General features: G+C 41.7%; 2 protein-coding genes and 1 long non-coding RNA gene across 3 annotated transcripts; 1 reads left to right on the top strand and 2 right to left on the bottom strand.

Annotated features, from left to right (window-relative positions):
* Positions 1-4,417: 4,417 nt before the first annotated feature.
* LOC131685371 (uncharacterized) lies at positions 4,418-5,462 on the bottom strand. Its single transcript, XR_009304785.1, has 3 exons — positions 4,998-5,462; positions 4,857-4,941; positions 4,418-4,801 (listed from the first exon to the last, which is right to left on the bottom strand). It is a non-coding gene; the product is annotated as an uncharacterized LOC131685371 (long non-coding RNA).
* A 2,686-nt stretch (positions 5,463-8,148) lies between these two features.
* Positions 8,149-11,465, bottom strand: LOC131685368 (zinc finger protein 271-like). Its single transcript, XM_058969056.1, has 5 exons — positions 11,050-11,465; positions 9,162-10,982; positions 9,015-9,099; positions 8,902-8,956; positions 8,149-8,848 (listed from the first exon to the last, which is right to left on the bottom strand). Exons 1-5 carry the CDS (start codon positions 11,200-11,202, stop codon positions 8,263-8,265), a joined length of 2,700 nt encoding a protein of 899 aa, XP_058825039.1. The 5' UTR covers positions 11,203-11,465; the 3' UTR covers positions 8,149-8,262.
* A 9,261-nt stretch (positions 11,466-20,726) lies between these two features.
* LOC131685370 (large ribosomal subunit protein uL10) lies at positions 20,727-22,552 on the top strand. Its single transcript, XM_058969058.1, has 3 exons — positions 20,727-20,814; positions 21,098-21,189; positions 21,419-22,552. Exons 2-3 carry the CDS (start codon positions 21,136-21,138, stop codon positions 22,307-22,309), a joined length of 945 nt encoding a protein of 314 aa, XP_058825041.1. The 5' UTR covers positions 20,727-20,814; positions 21,098-21,135; the 3' UTR covers positions 22,310-22,552.
* Positions 22,553-25,931: the final 3,379 nt, after the last annotated feature.

Raw genomic sequence — 25,931 nt, 5'->3', positions numbered from 1 at the left:
CAAAACAAAATTTGTTGATTTGTCCACATCGGTTTCTCGGAATTTTCTGAACCGATTTTGACAAACTTAATTTTAAATGAAAGGTCCATCAGCTGCTGTTGAATTTTGTGTGGATCCGAGTTCTGGTTCCTGAATTACAGGGTGATACGTATGATCACGCAGCAAATCCCGATTCTAACGAATTCTGCGATGAATGTAAAAAGGTGATTTTTTTCCAAAATGTAAACACAACTGTTGAATTTGTAGATCTAGGTCCCCAACAGTCATTCAAAGTCTCTTTGGCCACACTGGCCACCATCGACGGATCCTGAAGTATCCAAATTCAGAATAACGGTTATATTGGTTTCTCGAAAATGGCTAGACCGATTTGATCAACTTAGTCTCAAATGAAAGGTGTTGCGTCCCCGGAAACTGATATTAAATTCCATCTCCATCCGACTTCCGGCTCCGGAGTTACGGGTTGTGGAGTGCAATCACATAGAAAACTCTGATTCAAACCGATACCGCGATGAATGCAAAAACGTGCTCTTATATATACTTACCAAGTGTAATAAGAATGAAAGACATTTCCATAATGTTATATTGTACGAACCAGCTATTAAATCATAGTTTGGAGAAATGAGAAAGGCACAATTGCACCTCTAGGTGGATTAAAACAGGTTTTTTTTAGAGAGCAGTAAAAAAATTTCAGGAAAACCCTGAGTGAGGAAAAATATACAAAAACCCCAATGTCTCAGGGAACGGGTTTGGGCTGCCATCACCCGACCCGCTAAAACCACTGCTCTTGCCCAGAACCTGATTCCTCCCCGGCACTACCTTACGGCATTACTTCGACATTAAAGTACGATTCAGACGATACATCAGCTTCCGTCAACGTCAACGGAACGTCACCGTTCCGTCAGGATAAGTTACATGCAGTTAAATGGAGGCATTCACACACAACATCAACGGCACGGAACGTTTTGACGTACGGCATGTGTGAACGGGCACAAGAGAAAAGTATTAAACTTATCCTGACGGAACGGTGACGTTCCGTTGACGTTGACGGAAGCTGATGTATCGTCTGAATCGTACTTAATAGTGAATTTATTGATTGTACGCGGGGATAGATCGTGCAGACGCACACCAGTCTTATCATCGTCAATCTAAACGGGTATCTTGATTCTAACATTGTCATGTGCAACGACGTGTTGCATGTTGTTTCCCATAGCCAAACTTGTCGCCATGGCCAAAGTTTTAAATGCTATCAGTACCGCATTATGAGTATGCGCTTTTATTAATTGTTCCACTTCGCGAACAGAAGGGCGGATTGGACAAACGACCACTGTACTATATCGAATATTGTTTAAATTTTGCTGCTGAGCTTCAAATTACAAATTTAAAAATTCATTTTAAAACAAACGATCGATACGGCATCAATGAAAGTAACGGTGTATTATTTTCCACACTGGCTTGGGACAACTGTTATTTTTCGATTGCTTTACTGGCGCGGTACATATAAACAGCAGACTGTATGTAGAAACGTTCGTTTGATTCACTGCACTGTTAACAAGAAGCGCGATTGTAGCTTCCGATCCGATTGAGATGGAAAATTAGACTGATTAAGAACTGGTATTGATCCTAAAGGGGTTTACCAGCTCGAGAAAGCGCTCAATAAGGTTATTCCACGACAGTTGTTGTTTCGCCATTTTCTTTTCTATGAAATTGATTTCCAGTAAAACGAAAAACTGCCACTTGCAAGAGAACTCTAGAAGAAGCAGAATCGCCAAAACTTCGATGTGTTTTCTTAGAAGTAGGTACTAAAGGAAATTTTTCGGATCCCGGAATAATTGCATTATCGACATTGATAGCGGCCAGAGTTTGGTCCACTACTGGAATCGGTTCGATTTGTTCGATTGACAAATGTTGTTGCAAACAGACTACAGCTCATTAATATGGTACGTGCATACGAACGCCTCTTTCGCTTTTCAATTTCCATGTAAAAAAAGTAAGCTGGGAAAAGAAATAACGAGGTACTATCGAGAAATGAAAAAAGGCATCGGATGGTACAATTGAGAGCTTCGAGTGTATTAAGTTTTGTTTGTCGTACTCTGGAGCAGAGCGAATAAAGCGAAAACTCGATAATTAGAAATATAACGGGTGTTCAATAAAAAATGAGAATGATTTCAATACCTTTCTTTAATTAAGGAAAAGATCGTAAATTCTTTGCTCTCTGAACTCACTATAAATAGGAGACATGTTTCTTTTCGCTCGGGTGCTATCAGTTCAATCGGCGATGGCGTCGAAACAGCAAGTACTCCGCGAGCGTGTTGTGCGGTTTTACGAAACACTTGGCCATCGTGGAAAAAAGTTTACGATAGACCACTTTCGAGACGAACACGTGCCCGTGAATACACTTTACCAGATCCTGGCATCCCGGAGCGTGGAGCGGAAGGCCGGCGAAGATAATGACGAAGAAGAAGAAGGAAGTGTTGAAAAAGCTGTTCTACAACAAGGACGAAACGAGTTTGCGTGATGCCGACCTTGATTCACCGAGCCCTCAAGATGGAGGACATCATCTGTCGGAAGAAGACTCGGTCCCCCGACGACACGGACGAGCAGATAGCGATCGTGGAATCGCAGTGCCGGTGGATGACGAACACCTACCGCGAGTCGTTCATGCTGCTCTCGAACACCCACATTCCAGGAAATGACAGGTACTATTCCAGCGACAAGTCGGCCACACACCCCGAAGTAAAATATAAGTTTAAGCATATATTTAAAAGAAATGTTATGCTGTATGCCATATCGGACAGAGGGGTTTAAAACCGTGGTTCAAGCCGAGTGGTCTGGTCATCAATCAACAAGTGTACCAGGAGGAGTGTCTTGAGAAAATTCTTCTGCCGTTCTAAAAGGAGCATCATGCGGTTAGGAAGTACGTCTTCTGGCCGGACAAGACGTCTTCCCCTTACGCCAAGAAGACGCTGGAGTATCTTGAGCAGAAAAAGATACCGTACGTGCCGAAAGAAAGAAACCCGACTAACTTGCCCCAGTGGATGATTTTAATCGCAATGATTCCTCCGGCAAATGACTGGGCAGCGCTGAGGATACTGAGCTTTTTAAAGTCTGGCATGTACAAAACAGTTCACTATTGATATCAACAAAGGCACCAGTACAGGTGCAGATGCAAAAGTTCAGGAGTTCCCTAGATGCAGAACCATTATTCAAAGACTTCGACGAAAACCGAGGTGATACATTTTTAACTACATTTTTATAGTCTAATAAGATTATTTTTCGGTTGTATACCATTCCCCCGAAAGCCATTTCTCAGAAAGCCATTCCCCAGAATTCCCTTCCCCAGAATGTACCATTCCCCAGAAAGACATTTCCCAGAATGTACCAATCCCTAGAAAACCATTATCCAGAATGCCCCATTCCCCAGAAAGTCATTCCCCAGAATGCCCCATTCCCCAGAAAAGTTATCGGTTCTATAGCCGCGTATAGAACAAGGGTAACTGAGCTTATAGGCATCATATTGTACATGAGTGCTATTCAAAAGCCATTTTTGGCGAAATATTCGGCTGATATACAGCCTACTCCCACTTTTCTACCGCGCCTATGGAGGAATGTCAAAACAATTTGTGTACTGGCTGAGAAAAAAAAAAACAAAATGAAAATGGAGGAAAAGTTGTTTTTCTTTCTATCTTTCATTATCTATCAGCCACATGTGTTTAACCTTTTTTCAATACAGCGTTTGATCCAGGCTCGAACTTAAGCTTCTAGTAGCTATGGGATAAAGTTGTTCCAGTGCGCTTGCTGTTTGATCCATTTGGGCATTTGGTTATATGAACGATATTAAATCGAACGATTTTGATTAGAAGTTGATTTCACTCGCTGACGAACAAAAGCATGATTTTGCGAATATTTTTTTTTAAATTACCTCCTTTCCTACACAAAACTAAAATTTATTCATCACAGTTTCCTATCATTTTACGGCTCAAAGATTTGATTCCCTTTAATTTGTCTATGACTCCTAAGCCGATAAGCTTTTTTTGTGCTTACAAAGTGCGCCATATCATATTTGTTTTGATTTGGACTTCATTGTTTTTGATTAATAGAAATGTCAACCATTTACGGCGTTATAACGGCATTGCTGACTACCGCTTACGGCTTACAACTACATGGTTTTTAGGCTCTAAAGTATAGCTTCATATACCAATATACGGTCTATTTGAATGCTTAATGTTCGTAATGCTTATAAACATTCGCAAAGCTTGTATACAACTTATAAACATTTGCAAAACTCATATACAGCTGATAAACATTTGTGAAGCTGTTGCGTGGGTGTCTGTCGAGGGGGAAACGAAAACCTCGATCAGCCCCGGAAAGCTCGTAAAAGGCCACACAAAACTGAAGAAACTAAAATACACAACATAAATTTTCATCGACACAAACTTTATTCTCCTTCCATTGCCCTGCTTTATCTGCTTTTTATTTTACTCATTACTCCTTCTGTTCTCTCTTCTCCTCTATCTACTTATTCTACCTATTCTCTTTTCTTCTTACTCACGCTTGCTGTGGGTGCACCCCTACCATGTCCGCCACGCCGTTTTTTCCCGGAGATGCCTACTGCAGTTCACACCAATGGGCCGTGCCGTCATGCTCCCGTGGATAACTTATCCTCCGTGCTGGTGTGACGTATAGTCGTCGTCGAAGACTCAGAGCCGATCGATTCGTTCTGTACTGCCGTCTTTCCTCGTAGATTGCTGACCGAACCCGCTTGCTGTCCGTACGCTCTGATTCAGACCTGAAAATAAAGGCCCTGAGGCAACATGGGAATTAGCCTCCATTTGGTCCTTCAACTTGTTGCCACCTACTTCCTTTGGAAGGCCTTTTCCGTGCGGTGCGTTCGCGCAACCTTTTGCACTTGTTGCCGACGATCTGTGTGAATCGTTTTTATGCCTGTCGATTACAAGTCGCATATTAGTTTAGTCTCGAGCGGACTGTCACTAGCTTACCGCTTGAGCAAATAGTTGATCGCTAATCCTCAGTCCTTATCAGTTTATCGGTCCTTGTTCGCCAATCTCCACCGGTTGCGTCGCCGGCGAACCGTCGTTTTGAGGTTAACTCCCCCACGTGGCAATGTCGTACCGTTCGAGCGGCTTTCTGACTTCGATGGCCCGTCACCAGTATTTCGCCAACGCTTACCGAGTCGCGCGCAATCGTTCGTTGTTGGCCTGATCTGTCCCCTTCACTGGACACGACAGCGAACCACTCCGGGTTGTCTTCCGGCCGTTTAAACTTTCCGCACTAACCTCTTGGCGAAAAAGTGCCTCTTCCGCGGTCTGCTTTTTCTAACTGACACCGTTGCTACTTCCTCACGTCAAACGAGATTTTCTTCGACGACGGGTGGTATGCGTGTGTATTGCGGTGACAGTTGCTACTGTCTGATTGATGCAGGGTTGCTTTGTTGTTGACGTGCGTGGCGACATCTGCCTCTCATTTTACAATCAGTTCATTTGTTTCTGTATTGTATCTTAAGGCTTATATTTTATTACGTTACTAAACAAAATAAACGTAACAAAGCCCATATAAAGCTTATAAACATTGGACAGCTCTTATATAGTCAATATGCTGCTTACTTTAGTGCTTAGTGGTTTGCTGGGTCATTATTTGTAGTTAAGTCAAAGGTTTACGCATACCTAATTAAAGGAACTTATGCGGTGTTAAGCTGCTGAGGATGTGCCGTCGCAAGCGGCGGCCTCTCGCAAGCAATCCTGTTATCCTCTCGTATAACCGGTTGACTCGAACATAGGACTTGGTTCCTTCTTTCAAACATGAGCAGTTCTTTGAATTTGTACGCCAAGTAACTCTTGCACGCAAACTTATGATCTTTTCGTCTGCCCGGTTTATTCAAACATATATGTTGATTCCTTCTTTGGAGCTTTGGTTGAATCCATATTAAAATGAATGCATATTTTGACAAATGGGTTCGTGGGTTTTTAGAGGATTTATCTTTCTTTTGTATTTGGAATGTTTCGTACACAAATGTACGATCCACCCGATTGCTCGGTTTACTCAAACGGGTTGCACTAAATTGTTGAAAGTATTTTCATACCTTACGTCAAATGGTACTTATACCACAGAGTTACAGACATAATACTCGACAACAATTATTCGTCAATGTTACCGATCATTTTGAATTTAATATATTACTAGTTGGGACTGTTATCGCATTTCCGATTATGGCGCCACTGACATATGCACAAGTATACGGGGGATATACCAATTGCTCCTGGGCCTGAGGGTTGACTAATTTGTAAATGAGTGGTTGGAACCGTGTATAAAAGGTGTAGCTAGTGTTTTGGCCGAATTCGACGGCTTATCCGTACCAGCTTAACATCGTGCATCATGCATCAGTTCCTTGACTTAGGTAATGTAGAAAGTTTTGGTTTCGCCAAATAACCTTACTTACATAACACTGTTTCATTCTTTTGGATCCTAGGAAGGGGGCTACCGCTTTCTATGGTTGTTATTAAATGGCACTGAAAAACACACCTGTACTGAATTTTGCGATTTGTCCTATTTGTATGTTCATATTATTAAAAGAAAAGTAAAACTATTGCTATTGTCTAATTCTGCTACCAGTGCACTTTTCGAGGAGAGCAATATGGCCAACATACTGAAAAAATGTTTTGATTTTCATCAAAAGAATTTCCCACTTCAAAAAAATGTCTGGGAAATGGTTATAACTGTGGAATGAACTTATGAGCATTGGTTCATTCTGGATATGGTTTTCTGGAGAATAGTTCTTTTTGGGGAAAACACTTCGGTATTTTAGTTTCTGTGGAATGGTTTTTCAGGAAAGTTAGCTATTCTTTATTTAAATTCGGAATAAATAATGTCATCCTAACTTCCGGTTTTAACACAATGAAAATCATTTCAAATGTGACCGAATCGAAGAAAGTCGTTCGATGAAAGTGGGAACGAGTGCAGTCGTGATTCACTGGTTGGGCCACAGCCTTGTCCAACTAACGAATTTGATTCGCTAGTTGGATACCGTCTTACAAATGTCAATAACTGTCCAAAGGAGATGTATGCAGTGTAAATGCATCTGTTCACATCTCTAAACATTGTCAGATTGATTGTCAAAGTAAATTTGACACGAGATTTTTTACGCTCAGATGCTTTTTAGTTGGACAATGGTCCAACCAGCGGAGGTCCAACTAAAAAGCGGTCCAGTTAAAAAGTGTCCAACCAGCGAATCACAACTGTAGTACGTTTGAAAAAATCAAATCAATAAAAAAAGATAAACTTTTCTGGGGAATGACTTTCTGGGAGATGGTGCATTCTGGGGTATGGAATTCTGGGGAATGGTACATTCTGGGAAATTATTTTCTGGGGAATAGTATATTCTGGGGGATGATATTCTGGGGAGTGGAATTCTGGGAAATGGCTTTCTGGGGAATGATTTTCGGGGGAATAGTATACAATCTTATTTTTCCATAATCACTTGTCGAAACGACGCCATTAGATCTGTCTCATCGTCCAGCCGAGCATCTGAACGTATTGGGTGAGGCGTTTTACCCTCCAAAAATGTTACAGAAAGCTAAACGAAGATTGAAGTCAAATCAACCCTCGGTCGCAACTAGTGTTGCTTACGATGAGTACCTGGAAATTAGCGAGAACATTAAAACGATTGAGTTGAAGGAAAAGGAAAGAAAAAAACGGAACGACAAATCAAGAGAAAACTCCAAGCTGACAAAAAAGCTCGGCTGAAATCGAAGCACATAAAACTGAGGCAAAAGTGTGATAGGACATCAATTCGGCAAAAATTTCTGTAAGTTTTCTCTCGAATTCCATTTTTTACACCAGTATTTAGTTCAATTTATGGCACGCGGTATTACGAATTATTTTGCGTGGTTTGCGGAATCATCCCTCTGAGGCGTATTGACGTGTCGTTCGTCAATGAATTTTTCCAAGGGTTTATAGCAACGATCAGTATAAGTTTTAGTTTTCATATCAAGCATATTAAATGTGAAGTGAGCTAACCATTTATCGAAAATTTGAATTTTAGTCCTATTTTATACTTGAAACGTTCTTAACCTCAGTGTTAAGGCATGCCAAGGTATGCATTTGTTTGCTTCAGGCTACCACCAATCGATTCAAAAAAAGAACACTTCCCCTACTATGCTGCCGCTTTTTATTCACTATTTTACAGGTCCTTACACAACATTCTCATAAAACTAGACACGAAGAGAGAAAGATTAACGCGGTAGACTACTACTGCTGATTGAAGTTCTGCGAGAATAGACCCGTTGACGCGAGGTCATAGTTTTGCATAATGTACGGCACAGCACCGTAACTATGTGGCGGGCCAGTAAGATTTTGTAGATTAGTTCTACTATGGTCCACAATTGTGGGTGAAGTAGGTGCTGAATTGGTGGCAGATGTCGGATGAACCGAAGTCGACTCGACTCGTGATGGTTCAACAGCTGGCGCTGGTTGGGATCTGGACGATCGACTGTTGGCGGCAGTTGCTTTTTTCCTCGATTTAACGGGTTTAACCACTTTCGGTAAATCGTCAGGAGAAATGCCGGAGGAAGATCCCTGGCGAACTGCCTTCGGCCCGTTAATTCCAAGCCGGTTCGGGTTGTTTACGCTGATACTTGCGAACCGTTCCGGTTGATTACTGCCGTCATCGAAGTGGCCTGTCACCCGTTGATGAGCTTTCAGTGCGGTGCCCTGGATGAAGCGCTCGTTACACACACCGCAGACGTACGGCTTTTCGCCGGTGTGTCGGCGGATGTGCAACGTTAGGTCGTTCGACTGGGTGAAAGCACGGTCGCAGTAGGTGCAGGTGTATGGTCTGTGGAGAAATGGCAATCAAGTCTTGAATTTCAATCAATATCTGATATTTACCTGGCTCCAGTATGAATTCGCATGTGTCGAACGAGTTTGTTGGATCTGGAAAAACCTGTCAAAATGCAGATATACAGTAATTGAAATGCCCTCACCTGCCAAAAAATACATACCTTTGCCACAGATGGTGCACAGACAAGGTTTCTCACCGGTGTGTGTTCTACGATGGCACTGCAAATCAGATGACCGCGGGAATCCCTGTCGAAGAAAAATGTAATCGTTAAAATATTATTTCAAAAGGTGCAGTGGCGACAACTCACCTTATCACAAATGTCACACTTGTACGGTCGCTCGCCAGTGTGCCGCCTCATGTGCACAATCAAGTTTGACGAATTGGAGAAACCTCGACCACAGTAGACGCACAAATGGTTCTGCTTGATATCCAACTGCGGGTCTTTCTTGTGGATTTTCATGTGCGACCGGAGGTTGTCCTTCCGGTTGAACTTCTTATGGCACTGAGTACATTCGAATTTCTTCTCCGACGGAATGTGGATCTTGATGTGACGCTCCAGATGTTCCAGCCGCTGGAAGCCTTTACTGCATACCTGACAGACGTATTGCTTTTCCTTACCTTCGTTTGTGTCATTCGAATCGTCTGGCTTCTCCCACAGAGGTTTCGATGGCTTGTGCTTCCGTTGGGCGTGTTTGTTCAAGCTTGTTTGCCACATGAATTTCTCGTTGCAGAAAGTGCAAAAGAATTTCTTCTGGTGATTCTCACACTGCTGTTTCAAATGACGCACTAGAAGAGCACTGTTTGGAAATCCTTTTGCACAGTGTCGACATCCGAGTAACTCCTCCACCGGGTGCTGCTCTCTCGCATGTTCCATGATACTACTTATCCTGGGAAAGTTCTGATTGCAAAGAGCACAAAGGTGATTTCTGCGCACGATGCCTTCCACCGGGGTAGCATCCTCGCCTGGTTCAGAATCGGAGTCACTCAACTCTAGCTCTTCGCCATCTGGTTGCACAATCTGATAGAACCGAAGCACATCCCATTTGCAGACCTGTTGGACCAGATAATCCAGATAGTTTTCCAGAACGTAACCTTCCTCAAACAGATAAGGTTTCGTTTGAATATTCACGCTGGCGTATGATTTTGGATCCGCATGAATTTTCAGGTGATTCCTTAGTTCAGCTATTCGATCGAAAGTAATGTCACAAATCCGGCAGATGGCTTCCATTTTGCCTTTATCTTCAACCATTTCTGCCGTTAACGTTGTTAGTGCCATCTCACGCTCGGGCTTTTCGGTTTTCCTCTGAGGAACCAGATCTTTACCTGGATGCATTAATGCCATATGTCTGCTGTAATCACTGTAAGCCATAAAGGAAAATTTCTTCTCGCAATATTCACACTGTGTATCGTTCTCGTGGCTCTTCATATGTCGAGCCAGGTGGTAATTTGTGGCAAATCCTCGATCACAGATGGAACACTGCTTCAAATCTTTCGGTTCGTGCAGTTTCATATGATTCGTAATGCCACGCTTATCCATGAAAATTCTTTCGCATACATCGCATATGAACCGTCCTCCTTTAATCTTCGAATAACCTTTATTTTTGTGGTGAACCTGCCTCCTGGGTTTCGCTTCATCCAGTTCCTCGATCAGATCATCCAAACTGTCTTCGACGTAATCCACCACCCCACCATCGCTCTCCACCTCATCTATCTCATCGTCATCATCATCATCTTCACTATTGTCCACAATTTCAGCCTGAACAACATCGGGTTCCGTGTAATCATCTTCGTCGTTGATTTCCTCGATCAGTTCTTCGATGTGCTCTTCGTCGTTCGGTATCAAACTGGTTGACGCTCCTATTTTCGCCAGTGACGATACAAAGCACTTCTCTCCGATCAACGGGTCTGCCTCGATGTACGTGATCTCAGGTTTAATGTCGAAAATTTCTACTTTAACCACTCCGGATCCATCGTCCGTACTGTCACCGGCTACAACCCTCCGACGAGCGATGTATTCTCTCAACATCATATCGCTCTGCTCGTAACGCCTTCGAAAGTTGTACGCCGTATTGATGTCGGTGACGCAGGTGGAACACAAATTGTGCGGCATTCCGTCATTATAGTGAACCTAAAATTTAAATACATTTATTTAACAATTTACAAAAACTAATAACGAATATAGTTGACTAATCAACCTGAATCTGGGTACAATTGGTGAGCATTTCATGCAGCGTTATGCCTCCGGTTCCCACGCAATGGAATATGGACTGCAGCTGCTGATCATCCCTGCGACACGAGCGACATATCTTGGTCAGATCGTATTCGATGTTCATATCCATTGCTTCCATTGATTTGAATAGTTATACCTATTTTAGGTAAAGTGAAGTGGTTTCTCTACCAGAAACAACTATTAACAATAGTTTGAAAAATCATGCTTTCTTACACATAAGATTTTATGTAACATTTCTATGTACACTTTTCAACAATAATCGAACCGTGTTAAATCGTTAATCTCAGATGCTGACTGATTTTTTTAAATATTTTTGATATTTTCAGCTTAATTTCTGTTACTATCAGATTGATTTTGACGTTCAAAGCTTCTTCTTTTTTGTGCGGCTCTATCTCTTTGTTATGTTTATACCCAGTGCTATCTCAATGGCGAGCATCGAGTACTATGAAAAACGTACTGTTCCCAACTCTATTTTTTGCAAGCTGCACTGAGAAAAAAAATTATAGTTCCCTCCGTTTTTTGAAGATTATCAAAAAAGAAAATTTCGTTGTGACCTTTCAAATTGTGACATGTAAGAATCGTTTTAATTACCGACGCTGAATCCCTCTGATTAAAGACGACACGTCTACCCAGTTAAACTCATTCCGGAACCGGTTCGGATTTCTGAATGGAGTCATTATGGATTCCAAATCAAATGCAACAACCGATTCCGACTCAGAATCGGTGGTTGCAAAAGAGATTATAACTACTAGAGGGAGCAAAGCGCTACTGTCTCCATGTATTCACGGACTGAAATATGGGTCTCGCTCTAGCATATTGTATCCCATTACTTTGACAGGTGTAAATCCGGGCAATATGTGTCAAACTAATGGGCATAGCATATGTAAGACCGAGATGATAAATTTTCAGTGTTAACAGCGACATGCGACCTCTAGTAGTTATAATCTCTTTTGTGGTTGCATTTGATTTGGAATCCATGCTGATTACATTCAGGATTCCGAATCGAATTCCGAATGGTTTGACCGGGTATTGGCGATTTGCGACAAAACCAAAATTAGTCATGCGACACCTATGATTCAGCTCATGAACTGACAAAGTGATACAGTCTAGGGGCAGATCACTCTAGAAATGTATAACAAATTTGCATCCAATTAGAAAAAATGCATTTAACTACCATTTTTGCATCAACTTTGCACTCCCTCGCAGAAAATTTTGTTTAATAAACGTCCTACGCTGATTCACTTTGTTCGACGTTTTGTTGAATGTAGGGCTGATTTTTTTTGTAGGGTTTTGACGTCTTACACGTAACGCAAAATACATTGCACGCTACGCAAAATACATGACGAATTTCTATTTTGATGGAAAGAAATGCATTTAATTTAGCTGATTTATAAAAATGCATGGCAAGTGATCTGCCCCTAGAATACAGTTTACTTTTTTTCACCCGCAAGTGAGTCGTAAATTTACAACAAAAACTTCATTTTCTTCTCAGAAAAAGCTTACCACTGCCAAAATATAAATGAAAAGAGTAAGAAATTTAGTTATTACAATTATTCTGAAATTACAGCCATTTGCAACTATTTGGCTCATACATTTCTTCGAAATGTAATCGGGGTATTATTGTGGTTATAAAAAATCGTTCCATAAAAAAAGTTCCAACTCGAAACCGAGACCCAATCAGTATCAATGTCAAACTCCTTCATATGTTGGACTACGTAGGAGATTCAGTGAAGACTATCAGAGAAGAATCGGCTGTGTATGATACAAAGCTAACACTTTCCTATTAGCCGGATATATTCTTTCCTCGCGTCACCTGGAGAGTTTCATGAATTTACACAATCTCACGAAAGTTTAGCCACAGATAACAGACGTTTAGGCTAGAACAAAATTTCTTCAAAAACCTGTGTAAATTTTCAAATTGATAAACGTTGGAAATCCGTGTTTCACTATTGCCATCTGCGCAACTGTTTGCTACACATGTTTGACAGCTGCACTCTAACTGCATTGTATCGATCACTGCGACATCTACAAACGTTTGCCAAACGTGTTTCAGGCGTCTTATTTATTCGGAATTTCAGTAGCGGGTATTTACACACGATTCAAATCGAGCCTAAACGTCTGTTATCTGTGGTTTAGCTTAACCAAATACAAATATGTTAATACGGAATGCTCTGATGATTTTTCGAGGACACGCTTTACGCTACCCTGTACCTGGAAAGGTACAGTGTCAAAGTGACAGTGCACTTTGGAGAACTTTTTTGAAAACTGGCAGCGCTGAAAATTTTAGTTTATTTTTCAACTTGTTTCCATGGTTTTTTTGTTTGGTATTTTCATATTAACATTCCGACAAAAAAATTATTCCTGAATTATTTCGTAATGTATCTGCATCCTGGGACAAAATCATTAAAGGTCTGTTCGCGATAATACTGATGCGTGGTTGGTTTTGTGATGCAGTCTTTAAATAGCAACAGTAGGTTCAATTTCATCAAGCTGCTCGTGTAAAATCCAGCAACGAAAGTGATGTTTAAATTGCCAGACATTGAACATTTAAACACTAGGGGAACGCGGGGCAAGTCCGACACCTTAAGCGCAATAATTTTTATAAAATTCCACAAAGTTCCTAAAATTGTATATTCTGTGCATAATCCTTGTTTAGGTGGTTCTTAACAAAATATAATTTTTTCAGCGTTTCAAAAAATTGAATTCATTAAAAATTATTGGTTGCCAAAAAATGGAGAAAAATGTCATTTTAAAAACGCTGCGGGTAAGACCGACACCCCAAAGGGGCAAGAGCGACCCCCTTTTGAACTTTCTGTTTTGTCCAAATTTTTCCATTAAAAATGTATTGTGTATGTGTGATAAAGTGCAATTATGTGTATATGAGTATGTTTGATGCAAACGCATACTTTCTGTAGTTTCATCGCGTAGCAAGAGGAAGAGCATTCGAATGCGTGGTGTTATGAATAAATAATGTTTAACGCATGGTTTATATTATGGTACGGGTTTTCTCAAGTAATTCTTTCGAGCTTTATTGCCACTTGTATAGCCATTCTAACGAGGAAGAGCTATTCTGCAAGCAGATTATATACGCTGTTACTAGGACTCATTCACTTAGAAGTGACGCACGCTTCGTAGTAAGCTATCCGGTTCGTGTTGTGATTTTTCGGAACACTGTTGATCAACAATCCGACGGTCAATGAAATTTTTTCATCAATATCATTTCAAAATCTCATATTAGATTATACTTTTCGTTTCTTTTTGTAATATTATTATGAATCACGTTCAATTAATTTTTAATTTTTTTGGTCGGCTTGAGACAATACTGATAAATAAATGCAAAAAACATAGTTTCCGTGTATTTCAATTATTAACATGACGTAATTATAGTATAATTGAACACAACAAATATACCCAGTCGTTTGTATCGAATCAAAAACGAACCCAATTATCTAAACACCGTGTCGGTCTTACCCCACCCAAAAACTGTCGGTCTTACCCCAACAGCGCCCATTTTTGTTAAATGCTCAATTAACAGTATTGAAATACCCAAACTTATCTTCAATACATACAAATAACGATATGGAGAGTAGAATAGAATGTGTGACAAAAAAACTGGTCATTTTCAAAGCTTTTATGTTATTAAAACCTTAAAATGTATCAACTAAAAATAACATCCAAAAGCGCATCAACTTTGCTTTCGCTTGTTTTGTTTATTTTGTTGACGTTTATGAACCCATATGGCATCGATATGTATCGAAATGCCAAAAATAATCGTACTAATAATATCCTGTCATTATTGTATGATTTAAAATTTGATATCAGGGAAAAGTCGTGGGGTGTCGGGCTTACCCAGGGTGTCGGGCTTCCCCCCAGTTCCCCTATCCCAAATAAAGGAGTTCACAATTGAGCGTGTGATCAAAGGGCTCAATTATGGTTGACATCTATAATCTACCTTTTTAACAGTAATTGTTTACTTTAGGTACTTACAGAGGAGTGGAAAACAATTTTTTCTTACGTGAATATGCTACATTTGTGTTCCAAACTAACCTAACTTAGTGATATTACGCTGCCGAATGTGAAGTTGGTGTAATGCGGCATGGTCGCTTAGCCGTTTCCAAGCATCCAAAGAGTTGCAAAACCGCTGAGGATCCACTGCCTAATGTGGCTACACCACATCGCTTCGTTCGTGTGCTGTCCAACTTCGCTGCCTCTCAGTCGAACTTAAACTAGGGATAGCCCTTATGTTTTAGTGTACCGGACAAACGAGTGGGTGACGGGATTGCTTGCGTTTCCGATGACGAGTACGCGGCCACCTCGTCCGGCGGATCCTCACCGACTTTGCGCCGCTTCGGATCCTTGGACTGGGCTATGCGGCATAGCCGCATTAAGCTAGCTTCGCCCAAAAGCTTATTTTTGGGAGCACAATATCCCTGCAAGCAAGGTTAACAGGTACAACTTATTTTTAAGCTTATTGATGAATTAAAAAAAATCGCTTTCCGCATCTTTTTTGTATTTTGTACTTATGTTTATTTGTGACGATAGCCTGTAAGCGTGTTTGCCATATATCAGGCCAAGGAAACTACAACACTAAATTAGCACATTTCTAAAAGAAAAACATGTTTTACGTTTACAAGGGAATAAGTACCTAAAGTAAAGAATTACCTTGGTAATTATTGACTTTAGCAATGATTTTTTCTTGGTCATGCGTCACCAATAACTGTAGACTTATCCTAAGCTTAGTAATATCTAGTCGAATTGAATGTCGCAAAATTAAAAAAAAAAAGAATTAACGGTGACGAACCATAATTCAAATTGACTTTCGAATAGTTCTGATTACTTTATTCACAGTAATCTCTTGACATTTGTTTCACTGACGAGTTCAATGTCAATGACATCAATTGATTAGATTTCCTATATACGAGATGTATACAAAAACGCCAATGAGATTGATATAAATTAAATAAAACCAAAGCATTCTAAATCATTCGAAACAACAAATATACTCAATTTTAAATATTTTCGCCCTGAAAAAGTCTTTAATAATTGGGGTTGCTTCACTTTCCTCGTGGCGTTATTTCAGAAATTAATCTTCGTGTCTTGTTCGAAGTGTATCAGTATCCTCACTTTCGTTGATAATGTTATCGCGATACCCGAGTTCCTCCACATAGTCAACGTCATCTGTTTTAGCAAATAGGTTATCAGGTTTTTAATCATATTCTGGCCGCAATTAAATGGGAATACGCACTTGCGCAATTAGAATTTTCTCCTGGTTTATTTGGTCGCTACTAAAGCTTAACTAGTGAACATTTTAGCGCATCATTGTACGAACAATGTACATCACTTGCTTACTATACTGCCCACAATCGCAAGTCAGTCCCATGTAGATAGGAAATTCCATAGAACAGTGATTCTTAACCTGTGGTCCGCGGACCACTAGGGGGCCGCGAAGTCATTGCTGGGGGTCCGCGAAGAAAAATATATGTTACGAGTACAGATTGGAATTTGAAGTCTTGCTTCCTAACAAACTGAAAAATAAACATATTGATAGCATACAAAATCGACGTTTATCTGTGCGGGTCCGCAGCAACCCAGGGCGATTTCTAAGGGGTCCGTGGTACGAAAAAGGTTGAGAGCCACAGCCATAGAACATGGGATTGACTTGTGATTATGGGTAGTATAGCTGTACACACATAGAAAATGAGGAGAACCATTTCGCCTTAAAGCGTATTTCAATTTTTAACTGCAACCATATAGATAATTAGTTCAATAAATAGTATACCTTTTTATCCATATAAGCACTGCCCAATTCTTAGGATTTTACCGTTCAGTTTACAATCATCAAGAGCTGGCGTCGTTGGATAACCGTATAAAACTGCAGTTTCTCGTATTTCCGCCTATTTTTGGAGCTCATCTTTTCCCAAACGTTGTGTTATTGAACATTTCGCAACCGTTCATATGGTGGTTTTTATCTTTAGTAACCTTTGCCATTTGTGCACAATGAACAAATAAGCAAGTTGAAGATTATGTGCGATTAAAGCAGATCTTTATCGAGAAAAGGACCTCTTATCGAGAACAAACTACTGAACAAGCTATCTGCCAGTGACTAGTGTTCCGGGTACGTAGTTGTTACGCTCACTTTTCCATGCAGAGACGTTGGTATTCTTTTTCGGTTTTTCGTTAGAACAGTTTTTATCTTCAGCATTAAACATGAAAATTGCTGGTTTGATCGAAATACTGGAAACTTCAAATATTCGTGCCGGTCTCCAGCTAACTGTAATCGTCAGTGGTTCTAGCAAGGGTTCTAGACTCCACATGCGAAAATATAAACTATGCAAATCGGAACCGGCACTACTAAAGATTGTGTTGTGGTTTTATAAACAAATGAAAATACTTCTCCATAGATACGCTAATTAGCGTTGCCAGTTATTTTTTTTTTTTGCAACTCAAATCTGTCAAGACGAAAAATACGAATTGGGTTGTTTAATATTTGATTGTTCGGTGAGTCAAAATATAAAGACAGTTTCATATGGGACCTTGGCGTATTTAATTTGTATTTGGCTTAACTTAGGAGGAACGGGAAATGATGTTGCGGCGGTCGCGGTGCTTAACAAATTACATTTCGGAACAATACACATATAGCTCTACGAATAATATTGGAAACCATTATGTTTTACACCCTTTTCGCAAGATGCTTACTCATCATCTTATAAAATGACAGTTTTCCTTCATTTTCATAAGCAATTATCACCAAATTGATCAGTGATTTGGTGTTTAAAAGTTATTTTTTTACCAATGTTTACAGAAAATATATGCACTATGACAGAACACAATCAAATCAGCAACACTTTGCTTCCAGCGCTATCTGTGAGCGGTTTCAACGTAGAATCGCAAATAGCAAGCAACTTACCAGTATACTTGTATTGACCTTTCTACTCCCGTCAAAAAAGAAAAGGTGCCGAATTATTTCGTAAGGAAAACAAAAAAAAGCGCTGCAAAAACCGGTTGAGGTTAGGTATTTCGATCGTGAATGGACAAATGGGCCCAACTAACAAATGTACATAAACAGAGATTTGATTAATATCTGAAAGAGGAGTAAAAATGCTTTATAAAAAATATAAAAAACTTATTTATAAATATTTCACACTTCATGAAAATCAATGAAAAACAAAACGGCGGATCCGACTTTCAACTGTAAACAAAATGCCAGGCGGGTTACGCCTCTGCATTTCTAAGGTAGTGTATACGGGCGAAATTGACAGCATCATTGTTTACAAGGTCCGTAAAAAGAATCGCCCTAAACAAAAACCAAATGCTTGTTACGCCCCGGGGAATAACAAATTTTCCCCTCCAGCGAGCACGGCGAAAGCTACATTTGATTTTTGTTTTCTGGCGACACTGTAGGGCGAAATTGAGAGTCGTCAAAACAAGAGGGCGACTCGAAAATGGCCTAATCAACATTTCATAACAACACTCGGCGAAATAATTTTTTTCAATTTTATCAACGAAAACGTTATTATATGAAACATTTTAGTTATGCTTCAGAAAACTAGTATTGTTTCAAAGTGTTTAGATACATTTGAAAGCGCAATATGCAAACACTGTTAAAATACGATTTAATTTTCTGAGCCGAATTTTCAAAGCTATCTTTCTCGATTCGATATCATTGCGACTTAGGCCCTTTGGTCGATTCATGATCGATTTCGTGAGGCAAAGAAACCAAACTCCTTTGGTTCGACTTTGCATCTGTTGTTGCAAACGAGCTTTCAGAAATCTTAATGGATAGGCATATAATCAAGTGCTTATTTCAATATTTGTCGATATTTTAAGTACCAATATCCATCGAATTCAATACAACAATTCTCATGCGTCATCAACTTTATGCTGCTCGCTGTGTAATATAGGCGCTTTAGTCAAAAAGAGGCAATTCAATATTGGAAAGCTTATCTTACCAGCTTTCAGCGAGTTACAAGTGCGTATTTTGTTGTTCATAGGTCATTTACAGGAAAAATTGTTCTGATATATGTATCTGTTTTCTAAGGACATACTATTAATAAAATACAATACAGTCGTGATTCGCTGGTTGGGCCACACCTATGTCCAACTAACGAATTTGATTCGTTAGTTGGACCGACTGACAGATGTCAAAAACTCTCCAAAGGAGACGTTAGGAGTGTAATTTCATCTATTCACATCTCTAATAATTGTCAGATTGATTGTCCAAGTAAATTTGACATAAACTTTTGACACTCAGATGCTTTTTAGTTGGACAATGGTCTAACTAGCGGAGGTCCAACAAAAAAGCGGTCCAGTTAAAAAGTGTCCAACCAGCGAATCACGACTGTAGTAGTTTTTACAAAGGCCTTCGTTTCAGTGTGGTTGGGCCACAGCCTTGTCCAACTAACGAATTTGATTCGCTAGTTGGACCGACTGACAAATGTCAAAAACTCTCCAAAGGAGATGTTGGCAGTGTAAATGCATCTGTTCACATCTCTATATATTGTCAGATTGATTGTCAAGGTAAATTTGACACGAGATTTTGACGTTCAGATGCTTTTTAGTTGGACAATGGTCCAACTAGCGGAGGTCCAACTAAAAAGCAGGCCAGTTAAAGTGTCCAACCAGCGAATCACGACTGTATATTCTATTCAGCTTTTTGTTGGTGGCTGCGTCCCCAAATGCGCACCCCACTTTGACAAGTCCTCCGTCCAATGTCAATTTTGACAAACCAACAGTCTTGTCAAATTTGACAAACCGTGCTTTAGATTCAATTTTTTGATCGCGGTAGGCGTTCACTTCTGCTCTCAACTAAAATTGAACGTCAAATAAAAATATTGTTTTTCAGTTGAAAAACTAAACTGATTTCGGTACGGATCCGCACAATCAACTGTAGTCCCATTCAACAGCGGCACTCAACTCGAAATATGGATACAGAACATCTGCTATTCAAAACTAATGCTACTCGCAAACGGCATACAAAAATCGGTCGACCAATAAGGCAATTAATCAGTCTTATAATGTAATTGGGCGATTTTTATATGGAGGAAAACCAATCAGCGATACTCAATCTAGTCGAAACTAATAAGTCAGGTGGATTGCAACCAATTTCTTCGGTAAACGCAGCTGCAGCTGTAGCTAACAATTGTCAATTCTTGGTTCTCAATTTTGCTACAAATTTGTATCCAAAATCAGATGCGAACAATCATTGTTTAGGTCTTCTTTTAGGTACTGTATCGTTAAAGATGCTTTTCCGGGTGGTTTAAAAGCAAGTTTCATGTGCTATTATTAGTCATTTCATGTGTGATGAATTTAGGTAAGAGCAGAGGTTCTAATCGCATAATTCTCTCGACACTTTCCAAAAGCTGAGAATCTGCTTATAAATAAAGCAGGATATATGATAGCCATGAAACTCAAGGCTGATGAGACCGCTTATCAAAATTGACACTGCTGACGAGTTGTCATAGTTGACACTGTACAGACGACTTGTCAAAATAGAGTGCGCATTTAAAAACGCAGCCACCAGCAAAAACCTGAATAGACTGTTATGTTTTTACTCAGTGCATCACAATGAAGCACAGCTCTATGCATGATGGATGCGGTTAAAATGCGCGCCATCTTCTTAGCACTGGGTAAAAGTCCATTTTTCTGAAAATTGCCGCTGAGGCAAATCTTCAAGTCTCCACTCGTTCATTACGTTTCCGAACGAGCAAGTGAGAGGACTGTCGTGGCTTTGGTAGGCAGCGCTTTTTTAAAATTTAGTTTTATTTTCCGTATTTTGCCTATTTCGGTAAACAATAGGAACTCACAGTCACTTGATTTATTTCGAAAGCTAGGTAGACTCGAAAATATCTTGTGCTTTCGTCATAAATCAAAATTTGAGATTTCCACGTGTTTGCTTCGAGTTGCAAAATGGACGCATGTGTTACCTTGCTGCGTAGACTTAACCATGTTTTTCTTTTTCAATTATCTACAGTTGTAATTTATTTAATACTAACGATACCCTCGTGGTTGTAAAGTTCTTAAATTTCTTCCAGAAGTCCTTACTTGATTCAAAATGGGTAGGGAGGACAAAGCAAGTTGGAAAGCAGGATACTTCGTAAAAATCGTGGTATGTATTGGTTTTGTTCACTTTCAAACTTACGAGTTGAGACATTTTGTGATGAAAATAAGCAAAGTATCGGGATATTCGGCTTCCTTGCTTGAGCAAAGCTGAACCCAGGAAGTATACGATATTCGGAAGTGGTTAAATAAACCTCACGTCTGAGCCGTCTCAGCCACCTCACAACATAACCTCATTTCCCGTTGCATCAAATTTGCTTACGGATTTGTACTTTCAGCAACTACTGGACGAGTACCCAAAATGTTTCATCGTCGGCGCCGACAACGTTGGCTCCCGCCAGATGCAGACCATACGTATCTCACTGCGCGGCACAGCTATCGTACTGATGGGTAAGAACACCATGATGCGTAAGGCTATTCGTGGTCATCTGGAGGAGAACCAACATCTGGAGAAGTTGCTGCCGCACATCCGTGGAAATGTTGGCTTTGTTTTCACCAAGGGAGATCTGGTAGAAGTTCGTGACAAACTGATGGAAAGCAAAGTCCGCGCTCCGGCCCGTGCCGGTGCAATCGCTCCACTGGAAGTCGTTATTCCAGCTCAAAACACCGGTCTTGGTCCGGAGAAAACATCTTTCTTCCAGGCGCTGTCCATCCCGACCAAAATTTCGAAGGGTACAATTGAAATCATCAACGATGTACCCATTTTGAAGCCGGGAGACAAAGTTGGTGCTTCCGAAGCTACTCTGCTCAATATGCTGAACATCTCTCCGTTCTCATACGGTTTACAAATTGAGCAGGTCTACGATTCGGGTTCCATTTTCTCACCGGATATTTTGGACATCAAACCGGAGGATTTGCGTGCCAAGTTCCAGGCTGGAGTGGCCAATTTGGCAGCAGTGTCGCTGGCGATCGGCTACCCAACGCTGGCTTCCGTGCCGCACAGCATTGCCAACGGCTTCCGAAACCTGCTGGCCATTGCTGCCGCCACCGAGGTTGACTTCAAGGAGGCTCAAACGGTGAAAGAGTTTATCAAGGACCCGAGCAAATTCGCCGCTGTGGCTGCACCGGCTGCTGCCGCAACCGCAGCTGCTCCTGCCGCTGCTGCTGTAGAGGCAAAGGAAGAATCCGAGTCGGAAGACGACGATATGGGCTTTGGTCTTTTTGACTAAAGATCCTGGTGCTCGATATCAGTCCGTTGCTAAATGTTCCCGCAATGTACTAATATCTACTGCGGTGAGCGGACACAATTGCCATCGTGCGGTCGTATCCACTCGTCCTGGGCTTGCGACAGGGTCCTCATGGCGATGTACGACTGGAGAAGCAGTGTGAATTTTCGTTTCCATATTACATATTGAAAATTTGCGGGAACTTATTAAAACAAGTGTATTTTGTGGAATAAAATACATATGAAAAAATGACGTTTTTTCTTAAAAGCGATACATTCACCCTTATGCAATTCAACGCCATTGTAAAGGAACTCATAAAAATCGGTACTCGACAACTACCCCTGTTTTCTAAATTTAAGGCGAGTCACCTCACTCGCCGCGCAGAATAGGACCGATGATTTGGAATTAGATCGTTACGAGCAGGCATTGCAATTCTCACTCGCGAGAAGCTTATCCGATGGGCGATGCACTGCTGGGAACCTTGTACCTTTCATTTGAAACCAATTATGTAGAAATCGGTAAATTGTTCACTGAGAAATAGGTATGGCATTAACTTAGGGACTTGGCATGTTTCCTGGGGGCATCAAGAACCGTCATAGGTGGCCAATGTGGTCAAAGTGACTTCAACGGGTTATTAATGATCTAATCACGCAAATCTAAGTGATGTTGCACACATTTCAATATGCATTGCATCATTTGGACATCATGGTGGTTTCAGTTTATATGGGAATTTGCTGTATGATCCTACTCTTTAACCCGTACCTCCGGAAGCGAAAGTCGGATCAATAAAAAAAATCAATAGCGACCGATGGGAAGGTTGTACCTTTCATTTGAAACTAAGTTTGTGGAAATCGGTTTATCCGGGCCCCATGGTGGTGGTGGAACGCTATTGTGGGAAGCTGAGCTGCAAGCAACCGGCCGGGTCATAGGTAGTGGATAATGCTTAGTCGCGATAGCAACTAGTTGTGATTCGCGACCCGAACCAGTAGCGGGGGTTGACTGCGAGTGTGGTAGGACGAGGTAGTGGGCCCTACACATTCTAGGCCTAAATACCACATACCGTAAAGCAGCCGTGGCAAGGCGAGCCAGCGCCGCCTTTAAATAAGCGCTTAGCCCAAATCTCTCTCTTCCCGTGATCCTGCAGCGTTACATCAAGGTTGGCGCAGGCCTAGCTAGCCGCCCATAAAAATAGCATGCTCAGGAAGTTCAACAAGAAATTTCGGATGGACAAAATTGGCACAGACGTACGCAACGGAAACGGACAAGAGATTGGAAGCTTGGGACATGAAACTGCAGGTCGCTTAACTAGTGAAAGACCGCAAGTTCGACATTGTGGCGCTGTAGGAGGTGTGTTGGAAGGGGTCTACGGTGCGGGTCTTTCGCGGAAAAGAGCAGCGCCAACACACAAGCTGGGAACAGTTTCTAGGGTGGGGGGGGGGGAGATGCAAAAGCGTGTTATCGGATGATGGCCGGTCTGCGTCAGACTGTGCAGGTTGAGGAGCAAGGGCCGGTGCTTCAACATCAGCACAATTAACGTGCATAGTCCCCACCTCGGAAGTAGCGAAGACGACAAGGACGAATTCTACGCGCAGCCGGAGCGTGAATACGATGTCAAGATCGTCATCGGCGACCTTAATGTTCAGGTTGGTCAGAAGGTGGAATACAGACCGGAAATTGGAAGGTTCAGCGCCCACCAGCAGACGAACGAGAACGGCCTAAGACTAATCGATTTCGCCACCTCCAAGAACATGGCCATAAGGATCATCTTCTAGCACCGCCTCCTGCACCGATATACCTGGAGATCACCGCAACAAACAGAGACGCAAATTGATCATGTTCTGATTGATGGACGGCACTTCTCGGACATTATCGACGTAAGGACCTATCGGAGCGCTAACATCGACTCGGACCACTATCTGGTGATGGTCCAAAACTATCCGTAGTGAACAGTGTAAGATACCGGCCCGCTGCGGTATAACCTGGACCGACTGAGGGAAACCATCGTCGCGACAACGTACGCGCAACATCTTGAAGCAGCGCTGCCACCGGAGGAGGAGCTCATCGATGCTCCCTTTGAGGACTGCTGGACCAGGACTAAAGCAGCCATAAGCAGCACTGCGAAGAGTGTCCTGGGATACGTACAGAGGAGTCGACGGAACGATTGGTTCGATGGCGAGAAGAATGCAGCACGCGCAGCGATGTTGCTTCAAGCCACTCGTCAGAACGTGGAGTCATATCGACAGAAGCGAAAACAGCAGACTCGTCTTTCAGGACAAAAAGCACCGCCTGGAAGAGTCTGAGAGAGAGGAGATGGAGCTGCTGTATCGCTCTCAGGAAACGCGGGCGTTCTTTAAGAAGCTGAATGACTCTCGCAACGGTTTTGTGCCGCGGGCCGAAATGTGTAAAGACAAGGAAGGTCGCATCTTGACGGACGAACGTGAGGTGGTCGAAAGGTGGAGGCAGTACTACAATGAACATCTGAATGGTGCGCAGGCGGACAATCGGGCGTTCGAGGAGGACGATTATGTCAGTGTTCCGGCACCTATCACCGCTGGTAAATGGATTTGTCGGGGGTTATCAGGCCGGTTTCATCAACGGTGGATCAACAAACGATCAAATCTTTACTATACGGCAAATCCTCCAAAAATGCCGTGAATACCAGGTCCCGACACATCCCCTGTTCATCGACTTTAAAGCCGCATATGACACGGTGGACCATGTAGAGCTATGGAGTATGATGGACGAGAACGGCTTCCCTGGGAAGCTGACAAGACTGATTAAGGCTACGATGGATGTTGTAAGGTGTTGTGTCAAAATTTTGGGCGGCCTCTCGGGTCTGTTTGAAACACGCAGGGGACTAAGATAAGGCGATGGGTTGTCCTGCCTGCTGTTCAATATAGCGCTGGAAGGTGTAATGCGAAGAGCGGGGTTCAACATGCGGGGCACGATTTTCACGAGGTCCGGACAGTTCGTGCAACGTTCGTTGGTTCGTGTGCTTCGCTGACGACGTGGACATAATCGGTAGAAACAAGGAGACGGTAGCAGATCTGTATACCCGACTGAAGCGCGAAGCAGTGCGAGTAGGACTGAAGATAAATGTATCTAAGACGAAGTACATGCTGGTTGGCGGAACCGATCGCGATAGGGAACGCTTTGGCAGTAGTATCACAGACTAACAGACATAACACTATGAGGGAATTCCCTCAAAAAACATTGATCCGACAATTTTTCCAGAACACTAGCTCCACCTTTTATTCACAGTCCCAAACACTCATTTACTGCTGGGTTACCCCTCAGGTTTGGGAACAATTTTTCACTAGTGGTCTATCCCCCATATGCTTGTTCCTATCAGTGGCGCCATAATTTCAAATGTGGCCACGGTCCCAACTACAAATATATTTAAAATGACCGTTAAAGCGGGCGAAGCTTTGTTTTTGAGTGTTATGTCTGTTAGTCTGTGGTAGTATTACGATCGACGGCGACGAGTTCGAGGTGGTTGACGAGTTCATCTATATAGGCTCATTGGTGACTGCGGACAATAACACCAGCCGGGAGATCAGAAGGCGTATTATCTCTGGAAGTCGTGCTTACTATGGACTCCACAAAACTTTGAGATCCAGGAAGC

The sequence above is a fragment of the Topomyia yanbarensis genome, chromosome 2 (assembly GCF_030247195.1).
Source record: "Topomyia yanbarensis strain Yona2022 chromosome 2, ASM3024719v1, whole genome shotgun sequence".
NCBI lineage: Eukaryota > Metazoa > Arthropoda > Insecta > Diptera > Culicidae > Topomyia > Topomyia yanbarensis.
This window is presented reverse-complemented; position numbering and strand designations above follow the sequence as displayed.